The following is a 15,548-nucleotide window of genomic DNA, read 5'->3' as shown; positions in this document are numbered from 1 at the left end:
AGGTCCGATTATTAGGCCATCTGGTCCTAGCACATTATACCAGACGCTGTGGATGGAGAGAGGATCAAGGAGGGACCACTGAGCATCCAACCTGCCATAATTTTAAAAAGAGGATTGTATGTGTTTGCAGAGTGTCAGGGTTTTTGAAACCAGCACCAGTTATACCTGAAGGGGAGGAACTCTGCATTGGTATTAGAAAGCTGTGGATGACTGCCTTGGGATTTAAAAATAAATAAACAATAGAAAAAAAGGGGAGCCCTGAAATGTTTGCTCCTTAAAGCACAGTAAAGCAAGGAGACTTTAGGATGACTTGGTTATCGCTGTTGCCTAAAAACTAAAGGGAGAGGAAAAAAAGAAGAAGTACGGATGAACAAAAACTTTATTTTTGAATATCTGTAGTCTATGTATGTGTTGTCTCATGACTCAAGGTTGGGAAAGGAGGATTTAAGTTCTATGGGTTATTCGTGGCCTCCGATACGATAAAGCACACACTTAATCATCAAACGAAGGCTATTTTTGTGAATATTGTATTAAGTCTATTCACACACTGCACCTATTTAAAGCCACTCGACCACGATTTCACATTGTTTTGTCTTTGAACCCTTTAATAAACTGATGACGAATAATTCCCATTGATGTTAAATGATAAACCATACATCCGCTGGAATGGATAACCGTTGTGAATATTCATTTAACTGGTCGATGTCACTGCTTGATGAGTTAAAAAAAGGGGGAAAGAAGTACTCTGCATCCCCAAAATGTCTGTGAAATGTGCAAGTGAGAGTCCAAATGCAAAAGATCTGTGTTGACATAACAGTTACATTCTGATGTGGATCTATGTGAAAAAGCCATAATAAGACAATTGATGGTTGATTATACAGAAATATACAGGGTATATGTTAGATAGCTCACAAGGTAGGAACAATCAAATGTTTTCATTAATGTTAAGATAATATTAAAGGTAGGGTGAGTGATTTTCTTTGGTTAAAATAAGTGTTAAAAATGCTCTATATTGTGATAGTACTCATTGCTATATAGAGTGTTTGTTTTCAGTAACAATGAATCCATGTCTCTCCGGCTTTTTTTATTATACAGAAAATGCATTTTCAGGTCGGATACCAATTTGATCCAATCAGGATAGAGAACGCAGTCAGGAATCAGGATACAGACTAAACAAGTGGTAAGTGATGACACAAAGAAATGAGCAGACAAAATGGGAACTGGAACACTGTTAAAACGAAGCTCATAAATGGCTACTTTCTCCTGATTGGCTGAGACAGGGAGAGACAGGGAGACCCTGTTACTGAACAAACACTCTATAGCAATGATTACTATCACAATATAGTGATTTATTTGTATCACTTACCTACCTTTAATCCCATCTTGGACACATGCTATAGACCTGGGACACTGTATGGTATTGGGCATGCGATTAAGCATCAATTCAATAAAGACCCTTCTGATAATGTTAAAAAAAAAAAAAAAAAACTTGATAGGCCCATTTTGTATATTTTTCATAAATATTATACTGATAATACCTTTGTAAATATCTTGGTTATAACTTTGTCAAACACCAACGAAGCCATGGCTCCTCTGATTTCTAGGTTTAGTTAAGTTCTTCACATAGGCTTCTATTTCTGTCTGTTGACTGGTTGAATAAAGGATTTGCATGATGTCATTGCAGAATTCGGTTTTATTCAAATGATATTTCTATTTATTGTATGTTTAAGTTTATGAGAGACTTTAGACTTGGGATGTGTTCTGAGGGCAACATTTATGGTTCTCCTGCCCATGATGCCCATCCAATCAGTGAGAGCAGTCACTTTAACTGGCAGTTGTGCCTTATGAGACTTCTGCCGTGCGTTTTTAGAAAACAATGCCGATCTAACCTCACAAAAACTATGCCTAAACCCCAGTGCCGGTTCTAGGCCTTTTGAGGCCCTAGGCAACATATTATACAGAGCCCCCCCCCTCCTGCTTTGCCACGCCGGATAAAAATTGTAAATTTGCCATGAAAATGCTTCAATCTGGTGCACTTTGAGATCAAAATTAAGAAGCTAGGTGGGGGCCACATATGTTTATAAACAAATCACAAATGTTTATAAACAAATCCCAAATGTTTATAAACAAATACCAAAATGTTTATAAACAAATCCCAAATGTTTGTAAACAAATCCCAAATGTTTATAAACAAATCCCAAAATGGTTATAAACAAATCACAAATGTTTATAAACAAATCACAAATGTTTATAAACAAATACCAAAATGTTTATAAACAAATCCCAAATCCCTTGGTCCTACCCCCCCGACCATGAGACTTACTACAGGTCAACTGGTAGTGGTCCTACCCCCCCCATGAGACTTACAAATCCCAAATGTTTATAAACAAATCCCAAATGTTTGTAAACAAATCCCAAATGTTTATAAACAAATCACAAATGTTTATAAACAAATCACAAATGTTTATAAACAAATCACAAATGTTTATAAACAAATACCAAAATGTTTATAAACAAATCCCAAATCCCTTGGTCCTACCCCCCCGACCATGAGACTTACTACAGGTCAACTGGTAGTGGTCCTACCCCCCCCCATGAGACTTACAAATCCCAAATGTTTATAAACAAATCCCAAATGTTTGTAAACAAATCCCAAAGGTTTATAAACAAATCCCAAAATGTTTATAAATAAATCACAAATGTTTATAAACAAATCACAAATGTTTATAAACAAATACCAAAATGTTTATAAACAAATCCCAAATCCCTTGGTCCTACCCCCCCGACCAATGAACCCATACAAAGATTATGCCTAAGGTTGCAAAATTATGCCTTCTATTATTGGCGAAATTATGACTGATGAGAACATAGATTTTTACGGCTCTAGCAGTGATTTTCAACCATTTTCATTTCAACAGTGCGATACATGTCGGTTCCAATGAACTGCAGCAGCCAATGACGCATCTACAGTATAGTTTCCATGTCTATGTCACAGCATGGTGTGCTCGGCTTGTTTGAACCTGCCTCCCACCCCGCCTCCTGCTCCCACTGATTGGACGGGCGGGAGAACCAATGAAATTAAATGCTTTGATTGATTGATTGATTGATATTTTTATTTCACAGTATGTAGAATGGGTACATTTCAAACAAAAGTACAGGTCAATCCAAAAACTGCTACTTGAGGATACAACCAGAAAAAGCACAAAAACTTGACTACAACAGGGTCCTCCATTTTCAATTCATCGGGACAAATAAGGTAGAAATAGGCCTGGGCCGTGGCTCAGCGGTCCAGGCACCTTGGCCGGTAGCCCGAGTCTGGCAGTGTAACGCAGGTTCGACTCCCGATCCCGACGGCCTTTACTGCATGTCACTCCCCCATCTCTCCCCCCCCATTTCCTGTCAGTCTACTGTCTGTCCCTCTATAAAAAAATATAAAATAAATAGGTGAAAGCCAATTTATTTTTTAAGAAAACGGAAATCATAAAAAAAAGTGAAAAAAACATTCTAGGCAGATTCTAAAAAAAAACGGCCTGCTAATCTCTCATTAGCAGGCAACAGAGCAGCACAATCCCTCTCTCTGTTTCTGGCGCCCCCTACTGGTACAAATAGTCATACTGGTGCTCAGATAAACATAGGTGTACACGCCACGGACATTGCTGGTTGTAGGAGTGGTTGCACCACTCAAAAAATTGCTTCTAAATCATGACAGTTTTCTGAAAAACATGTCATGATTGTGATGCTCAACCTTTTTCATGTCAAGGACCCCCAGAATTATCTGTATTTGGCCGCGGACCCCCATCTGAAAATATGTTGTTCCAGGGACGCCCATCTGAAAATATGTTGTTCCAGGGACCCCCATCTGAAGTTCCAGGGACCCCCATCTGAAAATATGTTGTTCCAGGGACCCCCTAAGTAGCCACTCAAAGTGACTACTGGTTGGGCTTGCTTGATACATGTTCCAACCTCTAGTATAGCTGTCAGAAGACGTTATGGGGTGATTTCACCCTTGTGCGACCTTGACCTTCATATAGCTTGACCTTTTATACCCAAAAGTTACTCATCATTTTGGGGTCGCCTACTGGTCATTCATTAATAAAATATGCAGACTCATTTTTATTTTGTTAACAGACAAACAAAATGGGGTACTAACCCCATTGGCAGAGGTAAAACATATCATATTTGATTATGAGTCGTAGGATAACAGTAGGGTGATCAGATCCAAACTGTTCATTGACAGGGGGACGGGACAGGGTTAGCACGTTATTACTTGCTATTAAATGCCTTGATGTCATATTTGACCATGGGCCTAATATTGCCTATCATTTTGTTATTAAACCCCTCTGGCGTCTCACATGTTTTAAAATGCAAATGTTGGCGGTATGGTCGACTTGGAACTGTAGTCTGTAGCCTATATATTTTAACAGGCTTAAAAACACCTCGTGCAGGAAAAGAGACAAGGAGAGAGCCAACTATTAGGGGACTAAATATTTGGGCATTTCAACACTGCTGTCTGCCAGTCACAATGTGGGACAGGATCTCAATTTGTGGGATGCCTGAAAAGTCTTAATTGGAAATGACTGAGGGACTGTCCCATGCAAAGGGGGGGACATCTGGTCATCCTAGATAACAGAAATGACATAAGAATGAGTATGACACAATAGGCATTTGGTTCAGTGGATAGAATAAATAGTTCTACTAAATATGTACCCATGTTTGCTATTTGACATAGGATGATAGGATAGTGGTAGCATAATCTAAACTCTAAAGCCTATAAGTTATATGCATCATGCCGCACACATACATTAGTCTATTTTCAGTGTGCGACACCGACATGCAAGTAAATCAGTAATTGTTCAATTCATTTCACAATGTTTTGGTAATCATTGAGACATGCTGTGAAGTTCTCCTCTGAAGATAACAGCGTGCTGGTGACGAGATCTAAACAATCCTCCCTGGGTTTAGTAGTAACATGTGTGGACCTGACTGGCCCAGTGGTAGGTCCTGTGGTGGAGACCGAAACACAGCAGCTGTGCTGTGAGGAGGTGATTGCCTTGTTCGCTCAGGTCCGCTCTCAGCATGTAACCCCCTCAAGTGTTTATTAACTGCCAAGGACGTGACAAATTTAATCCCACTGGAAGATTGTGTTCAATTATTGTCTCCATGACAGGACAGCAAACTCCCCAGAGGCAGAATCGTAAAATATACATGGAAACCTAACCTTTCCCGATTTCAATTTTCAGTTGACCTTTTTGAAATACTCTGTGAATACATTATGAAATGAATTTACCAGTATTTGTGTTGGTTGTCAAGCACTGAGCAATCAGCTAACATTTTGGGGGCTTCCCTGTGGTCCGACCTCCCGTTAGGGCAAACATGCAAGGTTGGCGAACATGTGTTCATCTTTTTTCATCTGGTCCTGGTTTCATGTCTTTCAAGAGTGGGAAAACAGTTGCAATCACATTTTGTAAAATGATTTCCACTTGTTCCTGAGCCTGTAAAACTCTGTCCGAAACTGAGGGTTCACCACTGCATATATTATGGGATCACTAAGGGACGTCATGCAGGAAACTGAGACGGATAGGACCTAAAAACCAGAAGATAGCGATGTCATGAAATGGCAAAAAACATTTGGATGTTTTCATAATTGTAGCCTACATTTTATTACAGGCTACCTGCTTAACCCTTAGATGCAGCCCCCCAAAAAATAACACAAGTCGAAATGTAAACATTTTCGAGCAATATTATAATATTGTAGCAACTTGGTTGTATAGGCCTGTAGTATAGTACATGAAACAAATGTGATTGAGGGGAGATTATTTATCCAGTACATCCAGGCCAAACAAATTATGTTGTTATGGAATGTTTTACTTTTATACAGTTTAATAAACTGGACATCTGTAATAACAGAAAAACTTGAATATGTTACTCATTTTTAAAGAATTTTGTATGGCCTGTATTGATTATTTGTTACTGGGCAATAATTCCATATTCTATCAATATCATGATATGAGACTAGATCGCCTGGGATCGTTGACAAGCAATAGTACATTTATTGTAACTAACTACTTCTGCATTATAGTAAATTAATGTGATGTGATTTTCTGAACTTACTTAATGTTCTTGCCTGTTCTATTATTTGCCTTCACACGATTATAGTTATTATTATTATTATGGCATTACCATATTTTTACAAATTTGTTTATATAGTATGTGAAAGCACCAAATACCTTGATAAATACTGTGAGCATGACTGTTGGTGCTTTCACATAATATAAACAATATAAGATTTCGTAAAAAACACAGTAATGCATCAGTAATGCAATTAGCCTATAATAACTAAGCACGTGAAGGCAAATATTATAACAACCAAGACAGAGGCTGCTGTTTTTTTTTAAGAATGTTTCACTGCTTTACTGAGATAAAATAAATCACACCAGTGTGAACTGAGCGATGCAACTATACATTTATTGTTATAGTTACGGTACTGTATTGTAGTGTACTGTGCTCTGTACTGTACTGTGATTATTTTTTGGAAGAAATGACAGTTACTGCGTTGGGGTCCCCTGGGGGGTCCACAGAACATCCAACCATTGAAAACGCTTACCTCTGATCGTCTGTTATGATGGCCCAAAGAATTCAACAGAATAGTTGTAATCAGTGGCAACCAGAACAGGAGAAAGGTGAAAATTATGTAACCAGAGCGCTTAGCCATTTTACTTTCCTTGTCTTTGTTGACTCTCTCTTTATTGCCTAAAGAAGGCATAATACAAACGGTATCATCTGTCTCTGCACGTGACACTTTGCTTGCGTGATGTGCTTGAGCTTGGGCAAATGCACTAACTTGATCATCTTTAACGACAAACACTTCTCTGCCGCTATTGTCTTTGACTTGCTCTGTGCTCATCAGCGATGCTGAAGAGCATTCAGTCCCATTTGCCTGTGGTGCAGATGAATTTTCAGGACGTCGTTCTTTCGTTTCATACAGCTCCTTTTCGATACACACTTTCTCCTTTTTGAAGATGCTTTGTACCTCCGTTACCGGGCTCATTAAATCAGCCACAGTAACTTGATTGGATGGCTTTGGCTCTATTTGCAGCACAAGAGGCCGTTGCAGGCAAAACAGTGTTTTCTCTTTTAGTTTCAACTCATTTCTATCATCCGATGTTATAAAGCTGCTTTGTGTCTCTTTAACAATGGTCCTCAAACCAACTTCCACTGGCTTATTAACTTCCTTGGATGACTTTGCGTGTACTCCTGTGATTTTAGTGTCCGCATTGGTTAAGATGCCTTTTGGCTTTTCAGTCACGTCGAGCAGGGAAACCGCCAAATCTTTACCAGATGTGCTCGGTTCCACTTGCTTCACACGAGGAATGGTTTGTTCTACTCCGGGGAACACCTCCACTTTTACTTGAGCTTCCGTGTCATCTTTGTTGCCTGCAGTGTTTTTGAATATACCTTTTGTCACCTTTGTTGCATTTGGTTCAGATTGCTGCACTTTCACAGGAGATTTTTCCTGGATTGACTCAGGTAACCTCACTGTAGCTTTGAGTTCAATTGTACTCTCTGGTGGTTTTGTTGAGCCCAATATAACAATCAAAGAATCCTTGTTTGACTGATTTGGTTCAGCTTGTATTACCTGCCCCACCTGTGCAACCGTTTGCCTCTGGGATTGGTTTTGCTCTGATTCACTTTGTCCTTTCTCCTCGCCACCTTTGTCCTCGTTTTTCTTTTGTTCATCGGTCGTGTCCTTTGTTTTTCCTTTTCTAGAAACATGGACAGACCCTTTGTCAAATATTTTACGGCCGTGCGCTCGTACTATTGCAAATATGCGAGCGTAGAATCCAGTGATCAAAACAAAGCAGGCTGTCCACAATGGGCCCAAAATGTATAGTTCAAAAGTGTCGGAATGCATTGTTCCCAAGTGTGTTCCATTGCATTTCACATAGACAGGTGAGTCCTTCACAAATGTTAGACAAAGAATGGCAACTACAATAGCCAAGGTCCAAATCAGAGGAAGCAATACCATAACACGTTTTCTCCTTGTTTGAACAGATTGGAAGGGGTGTGCAATGGCCTGGTATCTCTCTGCGCCTATGCATGCCAACGTCATCAGCTGGATGCAGCATCCGAAGGAGAAAGTAACTACCTGTGCATTGCAGATCAATTCCCCCGCCCGTTCCCTTTGATGCACCACGGTGACAATGGCGAAGAGCATGGGGCAGTCGACGGCACAACGAAGGACGTCTATGATCGCAAGATTCACCAGCAGCGCATTGTTCCAGGTTTGCAGTGATTTCTGGTGATACACTGCCCAGACAACAAACAGGTTCGCCACGACGCCAACAACGGAAGTGATCAGCAGAATGGAGCAGTTTGCCACAAGGAACGCAATGTCAATGTACTTCTCCCAGATTGTGTCGTTCCGAGAACCCACAGAAACGGTTAAATAACTTTTCATCTCCAACTTTAATTAAGTAATGTCCTGGTACAGGCTGGGCTCTGGTCTTCTCGTGCCCACTGAGCATCTGTACAGCTAAGCCGTCTTTCTCTGACAGGCACTTGAGCCGCAGCTGAGTAAATGAGACGAGATCACAGTTTGATCCCTTAGCCATTACCGGCCTCTGATGTCAAGTGACGCCCTGGCCTCCCTTTCATCAACACCCTACACAATGTCACCTGGGAGCCCTCGATGCTCTCCATCTTCATTAACACCTGCAGGCTGCGGGATCGACCCACATCACAGATGATTGCACAAAAATGTTTATACATGCATTGAAGCACTGTTCTTTTGGGTTATTCTTATTCCTTTATGTGTCGCAGTTCATGACGACGCCAGGCCCAGGAAATAATTCCCAATGCATTTTCCTCATAGACATTTCAAAAAGTATTTATTTAAAGACATTTTAAGTGTTGTATGAAGCCAACTCGAGTCGTGACAAATCATGACAACACAATATTTTGGACCAAACAAATAATTACAAAGAAGAAAAACAAAATGTGTTGCAACATGTTTTTTCTTCTTTCTAATTATTTGTCATGATTTATTGTCATGATTTGTCTGGCTTTGTCCGCGGCATAAACGTCTTTAAATAAATACTTTTTGAAAAGTCTATGAGGAAAATGAACAGGGAATTATTTTCCGGGTCTCTCGAGGGGGCGGTATTGCGATGCTCTATAGGCCAAGGCAATTTGTGTAAATGGTTATTTTTCTAAAATTGGGGAAAATAAATCTGTGTTCCAATGGATCCAATTATTATTATTTAGCAATAAGCTCTTGTTGATGATACTTTTAAGTTAAATATCTATAAACCCCACAAACAAACTCAACTCATTTCAATCTGTCATGCCTAATTTGGGCATGTCATTATAGGCAAAATGAAGTTTTACTATTTATTTTCTATTCAAATAGTATAGGGCCTATCTACAAACTAACAATGCATAGAGGAAGCTGGAAGAGAGCGACTGGGAAGTCCTCTCACTCCAGAGAAAGCTCTGATTCGACTCAAGACTGGTTTTTGATGGAGAGCAACAATATGAAATTAATCTCTGAATGCACAATGCTGTCATTCCCTCCATTTACAGCATCTCACAAAGTCACTGTCAAAGGCAAAAACCAGGATAGGGACCTGGAACATCAGAACCCTATATGAGAGCAGCAAATCAGCGCAAGTGGCAAGCGAAATGAAGAGATATAACCTCACAATCCTTGGTTTATGCGAAACACGATGGAATGGAAGTGGCCAAACCAGACTAACGTCAGGGGAGACCATCATCTATTCCGGCCATGAAGACCTAGGCCATGACCACACCCAAGGAGTAGCCCTGATGATGACACCAGATGCCACAAAGGCAATGATGGCATGGGAACCAGTTTCATCACGACTCTTGTCAGCAAGATTCAACTCAAAGGGAAGAAAGTGCACAGTCATCCAGTGCTACGCACCAACCAACGCGGCCAGGGAAGAGGAAAAGGAAATGTTCTATAGTTCCCTACAATCTCTGATTGATCGCACACCAAGGAGAGACCTGAAAATCGTCATGGGAGACCTAAATGCGAAGGTGGGGGAGGACAACACAGGCAAAGAATTCATCATGGGAAGACATGGCATTGGCATCTGCAACGAAAATGGGGAGCTGTTTACGGACCTCTGCTCCTTCAATGATTTGGTCATTGGAGGTACCATTTTTCCACACAAGAGAATCCATAAGACTACCTGGACCTCGCCCGATGGAAAAACCGAAAACCAGATTGATCACATCACAGTTTCCCGCAAGTGGAGAAGAAGTCTACTGGATGTCAAGGTGAGGCGTGGAGCGGACGTAGCATCAGATCACCAGCTACTAGTGGCAACAATGAAAGTCAAAATGAGATCTTTCCACACCACAACTGACAGACCACACCATAAGTTCAATGTCCAGTTTCTAAGGAACACCAGGAAAAGAGAAGAGTTCAACTGCAAAATCAAGAATAACCTTGAGGAAGCAGCAGGATCAAATGAAGCATCTATTGAAAACCACTGGACAGAACTTAAAAACATCTGGACGACCACTTGTGCAGAAGTTCTAGGCAAGAAGGTGCGAGAACAAAAAGTGTGGCTAACACCAGAGACATGGGATAAGATAGAACAGAGGAAAGAGCTGAAACAGAAGATCAACCAGTGTCAAGATCCACGTGAGAAAATAGACCTGCGAGCAAAGTACAGGGAAGCAAACTGTCAAGTAAAGAAAAATGCAAGAGGTGACAAAAGGCGATTCATTCATGACATGACAGAAGAAGCAGAAATGGCAGCCAGACAGAAAAACATGAAGAGACTGTATGAAATAACACGGACTCTGTCAGGGAAGAACGCCAACCCAAGTAAGCCAGTAAAGGATAAGAACGGCAAGACCATCACCAGTGATGCAGAACAGAGAAGCCGGTGGGTGGAACACTTCAAGGAAGTCCTAAACCGACCACCTCCATTGACTGTTCCCAATATACCACCAGCAGCTGAACAGCTTAATGTGAATACCAACCCCCCAACCAAAGCCGAAATCATCAAGGCCATCAAAAAGATGAAGAACGGCAAGGCTGGGGGTCCAGATGGCATCCCGCCTGAGGCACTCACGGCAGACCCAACAACGGCAGCAGAGATGCTACAGCCCCTCCTAAAAAATATCTGGGAGCAGGAACAAGTCCCAGCAGACTGGAGGCGAGGCCACCTGGTCAAACTACCCAAAAAAGGCGACCTGTCGCAATGTGGTAATTGGCGAGGGATCATGCTCCTATCTGTCCCCAGCAAGGTCCTGACCAGAGTCATCCTGGATAGATTGAGGGAAGCCCTGGACAAGAGATTAAGACCAGAGCAAGCAGGGTTTCGCCAGGACAGGTCCTGTACAGACCACATCGCTACTCTGCGTATGATAATCGAACAGTCCATTGAATGGCAGACTCCTCTCTACCTAACATTTGTGGATTTTGAGAAGGCCTTCGACAGCGTGGACCGAGATACCATCTGGAAGCTGATGCAACACTACGGAATCCCTCAGAAATTCATCAACATCATCCAACAGCTGTATGAGGACTCCGACTGCCAAATCATCCACAATGGAAAGCTAACTTGCCCTCTTGAAGTTAAGACCGGGGTGAGACAAGGCTGCATGCTCTCACCAACAATTTTCTTGATGGCCATCGACTGGATCATGAAAAACACAACCATGGCCAGTAAGACTGGCATCCAGTGGACCCTCACGCAACAACTTGAAGACCTTGACTTTGCAGACGATATATGTCTTCTCTCTCACAAACACCAACACGCACAGTCAAAGCTAACACTACTCTCCGAAGAGGCAGCAAAGACTGGCCTCAAGATCAATGTGAAAAAGACAGAACTCATGAAGGTAAACAACAAACAGGATCTCCCAGTCCAACTACAGGGAGACAACCTCAAAGAGACTGACCGCTTCACATATCTCGGAAGCATACTGGGCAAGGATGGTGGATCAGACGATGACATCAAAAGCAGAATAAACAAGGCCAGACACGTTTTCACCACGCTACGACCCATCTGGAACTCCAAGGCACTGTCCCTCCATAATAAAATCAGAATATTTAACACCAACGTCAAATCAGTTCTCCTCTATGGATCAGAGACATGGAGAGTGACAAACACTACCACCAACAAACTCCAGACATTTGTCAACAGGTGCCTAAGGCGCATTCTGAACATCAGGTGGCCTGACAAAATATCAAATGCCAGCCTGTTGGAGAAAACCAACCAAAACTCCATCAGCCAGGATGTGAAGAAGAGAAAGTGGGGGTGGATTGGACATACCCTCCGAAAACCTACTGACAACATCACTAGGCAAGCACTGGACTGGAACCCACAGGGCAAAAGAAAAGTGGGGAGGCCAAAACAGACCTGGAGAAGATCAGTGGAGAGTGAGGCAAAGTCGACTGGATTATCGTGGGCCCAGCTGAAGAAAACTGCTCAAAACAGAGTCCGATGGCGGGGTGTGATTGCGGCCCTATGCTCCACCTAGGAGCCTACAGGAATAAGTCAAGTCACAAAGTCACTGAACCTTATCCATAGCATAGGAAATACAGTATCAAGTTTTCTTGATATGGATGGGGAAGCATGATCAAGCATGCTGCTGGATTAGGCTACAGCAAGACATTCTATAATCCCATTTATTAGAGAGATCAAGTGTGAAATGCTCTTTGCTCAGAAAATTGCAAGCCATCAAGATAATGGACGTATGAAGCCCCTTAGCTGTAAACTCACTCTTCTGATGAAAACCTTTCTTCTTAGAAGAAATGGTCTGTGGATCTTTATCAAGGATCACAAAGAATTAATACATCAGACAGTTTTCTGAAAAGGCTATGTTTCTATGTCAGTCGTTCTTCAATTTAAAAAAAGTGCAGATCTACAAGCTCGTAGCGCGCCACTCGGTGGCTATGACAATACAACCAACAGGCATCAGTAACGAAACATAATGTCTGACAATAAAGAGAGTTCATGAAGCAAATAAGGTTGATTGTGCCAGTGTCATGCAGGCATGGGCATCGCCATAGTGAAAGGAATACAACTGGTTTATTTAGTCATAGCCTAAAAACAGTCCAGGGCATGAATCCAAAGCAAGTTTGAGACCATTCGGTCGGACACTTTCATATAACTGGGGAGCCACAGGCCCAAAAGCTCAAGGAATAGAGATTAACCTTTGATGTCATGACATACTTTTTATTTGTGTTTTTTTCTATTCCCTTGGTCATTAAGGTCCATTCTAAGCATTAGTTTTGCACAGAAAACACTCCTTGGCCTAAATTCGACAATAGCCACAAATGTGCTGACCTCATGGCATTGTGATGACGGCTATGGCAGTTTTTAGGCCAAGGAGTATTTCTCATTAGTGCAAAACTAATGCTTGGAATGGATTCAGAATCATGAATCCCCCCCTAGTTTGACATGTCACATGCTACTTAAAGCATGATGAAATTAGGAAATTTTAACCGTATATACTGTAGGTTGTCTAATGTCTATGCTCTATGGTGTGGTATACAAAAATGGCGAGATTTATAGTTTAACTGACAAACATTGTTCATGGATGACAGAATGTTCAATTTGATTATTTTGGTGAAACGACTGTGAGCCCCCTCCCATCTACCTCCCTGCTCACTTTAGGTTAATGGGCCTAAAATAGGCCTACATTGTTGTGCTAGTTTAACCACTTTCAATCTGGCATCCCTATTTTGGGCAGGTAATTATTGTAAAGATTTATTTTTCTTTTCGAATCTATATAGTAGCCCCTCTCCCTAGCAAGTACCACCTCCCCCTAGCAAGTACCCCCTCCCCCTAGCAAGTACACCTCTCCCTAGCAAGTACCCCCTCCCCCTAGCAAGTACCCCCTCTCCCTAGCATCGGCGCCTGCTTCCGTTTCTGAAAGCCATTACTCACTCCGTCCGTCTAAAGAGTCTATTTCTCTTCAGAACATTAATATTGTCACCTGGGTCGGTGGCCGAACGGTTTGCGGAGCAGTCTTGATACCGGAAGGTCGCCAGTTCAAATCCCCGGACCGGCACGTTAAAATTACCACCGCTGAAGTGCCCTTGAGCAAGGCATTGAACCCCTACCATAAAATGTTCTATGAGCAGGGTGTGGCTGTAAACAAGCATCTCGAGCTTAGTCCACTTCCCTGGGTAAACAAAGAACTTTGCTTACCTTGACAGAGACAGCATAACAGAAATGACATTCCGAGAAAAACAGACTTTTAAAACGGCCCAGAAACAAGGAAGCTTTGAGAAGGAAAGGAAGTGGTCACATGACTGGGCTGCGCCATGACACTTTCATGGGACCCAAACTCACACCGGAAGTTCAATGAATACATGGCAGTGAATGGAGCCAGCTGGACCAGCTCATAACATTATTTCTGAACAATTGAGAATATAAACTAAGACATATCACAGGTTGTTTTCTATAATCACTTGCTTTTCGATGTGCACAAAGTGCACAGTATATAATTTTATTTGAGGATCTAAACAGCAGCAGGTATCGTTTCTGGCTTGGAGGTATAGGGAGATTTGGCTGCCAGACAGGAAACAGTGGGAAGTCTCGCGATACGTTCAGAAAGGTGCTTTGTGCACTTTAAATACGATACTTCTATAAAGTTACAGTGTACACATTGAAAAGCAACACAGCAGACAATGTGTTACATGTCTTCTGTTATTTGCCAGAAGCGATTACTTTACAAAAGGTCTGTCATTCAGAAATAATGTCTGTTCATGAGCTGGTCACTGAGCTCTCATTGACTCCAGTGCATTCTGCTGAACTTGTAGTTTTGCTCCCAGTCACGTGACCACTTATTTTTCTTCTAAGGACTATCTAAAGAGGACGGAAAGCGAAGACCGTATGGTGGACTCCATGTTGCTCCCTGGAAGGAAAGAAACATGCGCAGTTTAGGGATGCCACAAAGTGACCATTTGCCCAATCGAATAATCTACAGTTCTGGCGATTTGGGCGATTTTGGGGACGGCAACACATAATCGGAAAATCGATTAATCGGCGGCATCCCTAGCGCAGTTGAGACCTGGAAGTTGTACATGCTTAATTTGTAAAACGTAGCTTGTGGATTGTCTATTTAGATTTTTTGTAAAGCCATTTTGCAATAGTGGTGCTGCAGCCAGAGCCTATGGCTATGTGGGGGTCCTACTTGGTATGGAAATGTTTGGGAATCACTGCCTTAGGTTATGGAGCAGCTTATCTCTAATCCTTGTTGAAAGGACAAGGCAATTCAGGATTTCGAATATAGGTCTTATCCCAGATAGTGCATCTGTCTATTTGAAAACCAATAAGGAAAATTGCTATCCAACATGGTTTGGCAGTTTAATCCCAAGAAATCCACTGACATAACCATAGAAAAGTGATTTAGAAAGAAAACACCCAATGTCTTATTACATTCTCTACCCTTTATATTACGTGAAATGACCTCCAGAACTAATAACAAGAGCAATATTTAGAAATCACACAAGACACAAATGTTGGACAACTACCATTTTAATAAATAGCTAAATA

General features: G+C 41.6%; 1 protein-coding gene across 1 annotated transcript; it reads right to left on the bottom strand.

Moving 5' to 3' along the window:
• Nucleotides 1–4,614: 4,614 nt before the first annotated feature.
• On the bottom strand, nt 4,615–8,700 carry LOC308314560 (melanopsin-B-like; the record flags this gene model as incomplete). The annotated part of the gene is made up of 4 exons (XM_080762190.1): nt 4,615–4,619; nt 7,690–8,401; nt 8,490–8,570; nt 8,677–8,700. The coding sequence occupies 4 exons, from the start codon at nt 8,698–8,700 to the stop codon at nt 4,615–4,617; spliced, it is 822 nt and encodes a 273-aa protein (XP_080618316.1).
• Nucleotides 8,701–15,548: the final 6,848 nt, after the last annotated feature.

This window comes from Protomyctophum bolini, assembly GCF_963924005.1.
Source record: "Protomyctophum bolini genome assembly, chromosome: 4".
Lineage (NCBI taxonomy): Eukaryota > Metazoa > Chordata > Actinopteri > Myctophiformes > Myctophidae > Protomyctophum > Protomyctophum bolini.
Note: the sequence above shows the minus strand (reverse complement) of the source record. Positions and strands in the feature narration are given on the sequence as shown.